Source organism: Amphiura filiformis, unplaced genomic scaffold (assembly GCF_039555335.1).
Source record: "Amphiura filiformis unplaced genomic scaffold, Afil_fr2py scaffold_594, whole genome shotgun sequence".
In the NCBI taxonomy this organism is placed as follows: Eukaryota; Metazoa; Echinodermata; class Ophiuroidea; order Amphilepidida; family Amphiuridae; genus Amphiura; species Amphiura filiformis.
The window spans coordinates 326,167-333,243 of NW_027306058.1; the positions used below are offsets into that span (position 1 = coordinate 326,167).

General features: G+C 37.2%; 1 protein-coding gene across 1 annotated transcript; it reads right to left on the reverse strand.

The window, feature by feature from the left end:
• Positions 1-2,270: 2,270 nt before the first annotated feature.
• On the reverse strand, positions 2,271-6,495 carry LOC140145676 (ileal sodium/bile acid cotransporter-like). The gene has a single exon (XM_072167361.1). The coding sequence runs from the start codon at positions 5,713-5,715 to the stop codon at positions 4,525-4,527; it is 1,191 nt and encodes a 396-aa protein (XP_072023462.1). The 5' UTR covers positions 5,716-6,495; the 3' UTR covers positions 2,271-4,524.
• Between the last annotated feature and the right edge of the window lie 582 nt (positions 6,496-7,077).

Below are 7,077 nucleotides of genomic sequence, written 5' to 3' on the forward strand. Positions count from 1 at the left end.
TGCAAACCCCTGCGGATACTGTTTTTATTATACAGAATATCATATGTTATAATATGTCTATGGAAAAGACCAAAGGGGGTGACAGGTAAAGTAGCTTAAAGTGACAACGAATGGTTTACAGTGATTTGGAGTCAATGCAAATTATGTTATTACCTAATGATCACATTTCTTTTTAATTTACCTCGCGTTTTCAAGCATGATAAAGAGAGCGTCCTTTTGAGGTACTTTTTGTACTTATAAAAATTACCTATATTTTGAGGGGTGTTGGCGGATCATTGGGAAAGTTTGTGGGAATGTGGGTATGTCATTATGTCAGGTCATGGTGCGTATTCGCTGTCGAAGTAATGATTGATGTAATAGTATTAATTACCATAGCAATAGATGAAACAATATTTGAATAGATTGCCCTGCACTATGAAACAACGTTCATGCGGTACCTATGCATTGAACCATAGATATCAAAGAAATGCTAATCACTCGCACTTGTAAGATTAGAATTTTGAAAAGAGTGGTATTTTATTCAATCTATGGTTGCAGACATGCGACATACAGAGTTGATGAGTGCAACCTTCTTGTAGTTCAAGGCGATCTATTCAAAAATTGTATCTATTGCTATGGTAGTTAAAGAATAAAAAAATTGACTATTTCTTCCCTCAGCTCTTACTGGGCACACATACACAGTATACATGTATGGCTTGGATTGAACAAATAATGAATATATATCTGCAAAGCTATATAAAGTACTAAACTAGTGCACTTTGAGAATATATATTGAAGAAGCGGGATTCAAATTAAACTTATTCCCACAGCCATATATTTGACAAAATTGAATTTCAAGAGAATAGGTCAATGATTCCAGGTATAAGACGATTATTTTGATTTTTTAAAGTTGAAATCAAGCAACCAAAGTTTGGTATTTTCTTTCATGGTAAGTTAGTTTGGGCATTAAATATCAAAACGCGTAAAAGGTGAATTTTGCATAACTGGAATAAGATCAATACGATTGCACTAAGGTCTTTTGGCATTTACGACATTCGAAAGTAAGTATTATACTTTCTCGATGGGAATATGTTTTAGTATTTCTACGAGTACGCCTTCAGTTATCATATAATCGGTGCAGCCGATCACTGTGAGTGTTTGAGCTTTTTGTCAAATGTGTTGGGACTTAGATGTGTATCTGACTTCATGAAGACTTATGAAGTCAGCGATAACAGACGCCGTTCTACTAAAATAGTATAACTAAACTCCTCAACAAAAGTTTGCAAAGTTTTTTCAAGCATCTATATCTCAGATTATTTGTGACATGTTCATATCGTGTTTCATATCAATGGATAGCTACATTATTTCCCTTTATACTGACATCCAATTTGAAACAATCGCCTTTGTCACGGTTGAGTACACGTATTGTGAATGTAGTGGAGTCTCAAGCAGAATGTGCCAAATTGACCATTATTTTGTGCTCAAACAACACTGGTCACTAACCTCAATAGCGGGTGGAAAACGATACACTGCCACAACAGCCAGGCACCTGTTCCTCATTCTGTTCACCAACTCTGGCCACACGTTGCTGTAGAATGGCATTCCATTCTTAAACCAGGATTCGTCGCAGGTCATTCAATGTGGTTGCATTGGCTACTCTGGCCGACTGGTCTCACAAGTGTTCAATCGGGTTGCGGTCTGGGCTGATAACAGACCGACCCATTCTCTCTACTCCCATATTCTGCAGGTAGTCGTGGACTACCCTGGTTCTGTCGGGGCGAGCGTTGTCACCTTGGAGGATTGCATTAGGTCCCAGATTGTGAATATAAGGGATTGCAGCTTGATGCAAAGAATAATGGTCAATTTGGCACCCCGGGTTTGGCACATTCGGTTTGAGACCCACTACATTCACAAGACGTGTACTCAAGCGTGAAAAAGGTGATTGTTTCAAATGTGGTGTCATTGTAATTGGGAATGAATGAAGAGCTATCGATTTGATATGCGACGCGACATGAAATATGTCACAAATAATCTGAGATATAGATGCTTGAAAAAAAACTGGAATACATTCTCATTTGTTTTGCTTTAAGTACGATTTGTTTTTTAAGTCACTTGTCAAGGTTCTTTTATTCGGAGGTTGTCATAAAGAGTACATTTTTATTATCCAAATCAATATATTATTGAAAAAATTGCTTTGATGTTTTGCAAAAGTTCATTCTACAAATCATACACTTTAAAATCTTGCTTGATTTATTTGTTGTTAATGAGTTATGTACGTTTTAAAAAAGTTGTTGTTTTAGCTCTCTTTACAACATAACTCAAAAACCACAGGACCTACAAAAGTATTTCTGTGATATTTTTAATCTTCTACACGCTCGCTATTAAATGACAATGCAATTTTTGCCAAAGCTCACTGCCATTCGCAAGATGTTGTGAACTACCAAATCGCAACAGTTTAAAATAGTTGCTAACCTTAAGACATTTCTTGCGTGCACTGAATCCGCAGAATTAGGTATGAGCCCTCTCTGACAAGAATTACCCATCTTACCAGGGGAACAGCTACAAATGTGATAGTATAATTTATAATATTGCATTTACTGCATTTATTTCCCGTTTTTCTTATTAATATAGGTAAATGGTTAATTGACACGTTTATTTTTAAAATCAAATAACATTATTTCATTAATGGCTCGGATAGCGACGTTTTCACGTATTTTTTTTGTGGGACACAAGAGCACATAAGACATAATTATTTTAATTTTTTTTTTAATAATTTTTTTTTAATTCACATTTTATGGCAAATGATTAAAAATTGATATCTTTTAAATTTAACAGTCCTCGATGTAAATTGTATAAATTTTATGATATGTACTTAAAGTGTATGTAGCCTAGCTGATGAAATGCAGTCCATCGTACGAAAATTTTGAACTTTCGTATTGAAGATGGAGACATTTTCCAACACCAAAAAAATATCAGGTCTTTGGGGGGATCTCCAATATGAAAGGTCAAAATAATTGTCAATTGATGGTCGGCCTTCCATCCCAGCTACATACACTTAAGTACATATAATTAGATTTATAAAGTTTACTTAAATATCAAAAATATCAAATTTTAATAATTTGACATAAAATTTGTATTAGTCGCGAATTTCAAAATATCAAAATTATTTAATATCGTATTCAAAATGCAATTTGATATGTCTAATGTGCTCGCAGGTGCCACACAAATACTGTGCAAACGTTACTATCCGATTCCTTAACTTATCACACATATCTACGATAAATGTTAACGAGTTATATTTTGGGTTTTGGTTTTGGTAAAAGCGTTTTAATAACATTAAATGTTGGTCATATTAAAGGTCTTGAAAACGTTCTATGAAAGCACACTACAATCAAACTGTTAATATAAAATATATTTTGCAAATATTTTGTGGCAAATATTTCTTCAACACTTTTAAGTATTGAAGAAATATTTGTGGCAAATATTTCTTAAACACTTTTTGCCACATTTTAAAATAACATTATTTAATGATAACATTATAATAGAATATAATTTTGCAGTAAGGTTTCCAAACATGATTTTAAATGTTATGAAAACGCTTTATACCTTTTATAACCTTTTGCGAATAATGTCGACAACGTTTTAGATTCTTCATCAATACACAGATCTACAGTAGACGTAAACATGTATCACTATTGTTATGGCGCTAGTTTCTTTCTATATTTCATCATTTAAATATATCGCTCCGCGGCTTTCTCTCATCAATCATGCTCGCTTATGATCCTATGTAGTCGATGGCCAGTCACTGAAGGAGAAGGACCGCAAGCGTATTCAATCCGTAATCTATATTATGTTGTGATATTTTGTTGATTCGATGATGCGGAATTAAAGATTATTGTGAAGTTATATTTTGTTAACCGTATATTTCCGTTCGAGTATTCAGCGAGTCTTCCCCCGTCTAACTGTGAGATCCATTGGCCATGTATCTGGTATGAGTTCTAAAACCAAATAACTGGCTAGTGGATTTCATATCAGAGGCTTAGCTTCATATCACTATGCGTCAGATATGCACATAGCAAATGTCAAATTAAGGTGTATTAAACAAAGTTTTTGATATTATTAGGTATTTGGTAGGCCCATAGTTGTTCATACTTGTGAGATCAGCCAGGCTGGCTTTGGATGCAATATGATGTAATTGTTTGCTATCTAATAAAGATAGCTCAAAAGATAATTGCTGTTGTTGCTGAGAATGTGCATGTTGTTCCTACTTTTCTTGTTATCACTCTGATAAAAGTTTAAACGGTATTTTAAAAAATTCGTTTGAAGGTCGTCGTATAAACACTAGCAATGAAGGTGAGAGGCTAAAATTTTGACTACTATTCTTATTTTAAAAGAAAGTTGACTAAAGTTCTGTCACCAACGGTCAATTATTCAGAGCCACCTAGTACCTAGGGACGCACATTTGACTAGGGGCTGAAATTTTTGGATGCTGCCCTTACCGCGGTAATGTTGGCTATTATAGTGCCCGAGAAAGTTTAAAATGATCTATACGTATGTTTTCTGACCATCTTCCGTATTTCTGTTGTCATCATGATCGTCGTTTCTGGTCGTGTTTGAAGAACCTCCAGAAACTACCTTGTCCCCGTGTTCCTCTGACGGGTTCGCATTTGACGTTGAATTTCCGTTTAGTTCATTTGGTTCAGTTTTTCTAACATTCTTTGATTGTGCCGTATTCCTCTGCGAATTGCTCTCACTACGGTGTGTTATAACTGTATCACCGTCTTCAAGCTCAAGTAAACTTTCTTCCGTACCGTAATACCGTTTACCCGGAAACCTTTTCATAATTTTATAAACACTAGCAATGAAGCCTCCTTCTATGATGGTCGTAATGGCAATCAGATTTGGAATCACTGCAATGATGTCTGCCTCTGGGTAAGGATATGAAAGTCTTGCCAGCGCGAGAGCTATAAATGCATTCTGTGAACCCGTCTCAAAAGCTACCGTAATTGACGCACGGTTATCTAGGCACGCTACTTTGGCGAAGACCAAACCTAAAGTCGATCCGATGATCGGAAACACGATACTTATCAGATATATCGAAGCTGATGATTGAAAGATGTACAGGCTCGATGGTGCGCCGAAACAAAGTGCTAATATGAGCATTATGATTGCCAGTGGTCGAAGTGCACGTTTAAGAATCTTAGCCACTTTTGGGAGTTTATAATAGATGACCATACCGATAAGTACTGGGATGACAAGTATGAGAAGTTGAATAAAGAGATCCCCAAATGGTGTACGAAGGCTTTCATCCTGAGATGCGTAAGATCGACCATAGATGAACAGATTCAAAGGCATGAGCGCGAGCGCAATCACAGTGGAACACGTCGTCATGGTGATGCTCAATATAAGATCACAGTCTAGAATCAAGGTGAAGATATTGCTAAGCCATCCTCCTGGACAACACCCAATGATGATAAGACCAACTGCTGAGGCATTGTCTAAGTGGGTAAGCTTCGCCAACGCGAACGCCAGCACAGGCATGATAATGAACTGGCACAGAATGCCAACGATGACGCCCCAAGGACGCCGTAACCGCTTCCAAATTTCAGGCCAATTAATTTTGACTCCCATCGATACGTACGACATCAGAAGCCATATAAACAAAATTATCGAGAACACGGTGGATAAAATGCTTGGTGGTCGTCGAACTTTGACTAGCAGAGGCTCGATAATCATCTCGGGTGGATTTCGAGTATATGTTGCTGTTCTTAGTTTAAAAGTAAGTTGATCAATACCAATGAAGACGCCTTCAACAGATATTGCGAAAGAGACATTTGTGTCCAAATCAAGTTCTGTTATTACCGTTCCATTATCAAGAACAACTTCACGCGTTATTTTGAAATTGCAAAAGTAGAGTTCCCCTCAACACGAAAATATTGCGGATTTTGACTTTCAACTTCAAGCAACAGATCTGTTTCTACTCCCGATATGTTAAAGACAACTGTAGCCGTTTTTCCTGATTGTACATGGAGAACATCGGATTCCCTTGACTCTGGGACGAATATATCATAGCTGAATGTTGCGTCGGCATATGAGTTTAGCGCATGAATTAGAAACACCGCGCAGTAAATATTATGGATGAGGCTAAAACGCGAAGCCATCATGATGACCATGCAGTGCTTAACAGAGGACCATGCAGTGCTTAACAGAAGAATTGGATAAGGCTTGGAAAGTCGACTATCACTCCGTCTGTTCCTATAACAGGTGTTTCTCGTCAAAAAATGTAGTAGTGCAGTATATATAATAATGTCTTGTCCCCCTGTTCAGCTCGGTTCTGACTTGGCGAATCAATGTTGTTCACATTGGAGTTCAACCGGTGCAACTATCGATATTAAGGGTCACTATCGATACTGAGAAAAGGATAAACATCTATAATAGTCGTAGACCGTGTCAATTCAATATAATCATATCGACTGCAATAAGTTTCCTTCTGAATAGTTGACCCGGAGCTCTTGCGCATCATACTTCATGACTTTATACAATTACTCAATTGTTGTACAGTTCAGTAAACTTCCCTATTTACCATGTTACCATAAATAGGGGCTGTGCAATAATTATGGGGGGTTAAATTGTGGTTAGAGGGGTGGGGAGCGATTTTTGCAGGCCGGGAGGGGGAAAGCAATTTCTGGCACACATTTACGGGGCACCTTTTAAATAACACACTCTAAAAAGGCTCAAGAAAACACTACAGAAACGTTCAAATATGCAAAATTTCCTGCTCCATACGCTCGCGTCATATAACTAGACCATTAAAAGTTGGCATGAGCAAAGGGGGAGGGGACATTTTTTTGCAGGCGGAGGGGAGGGGACACTGAAGCAATTTTTAGCAGGCCGAGAGGGGCCGGGCAAGAGAAAAGCATTTTTTTTTCAATTTTGGCACGCCATTTGCAAATTGTACCCCCGCTCATATTATTATTGCACAGCCCCTTATTAACGACAACGTATGCATAAAGCAAGTTAGTCCTTGCATACTGTCATGTTCAGTGACCCTTGGCTAAGTCAATTATTACACTGTGATATTTTGGTGAAACATGAAAG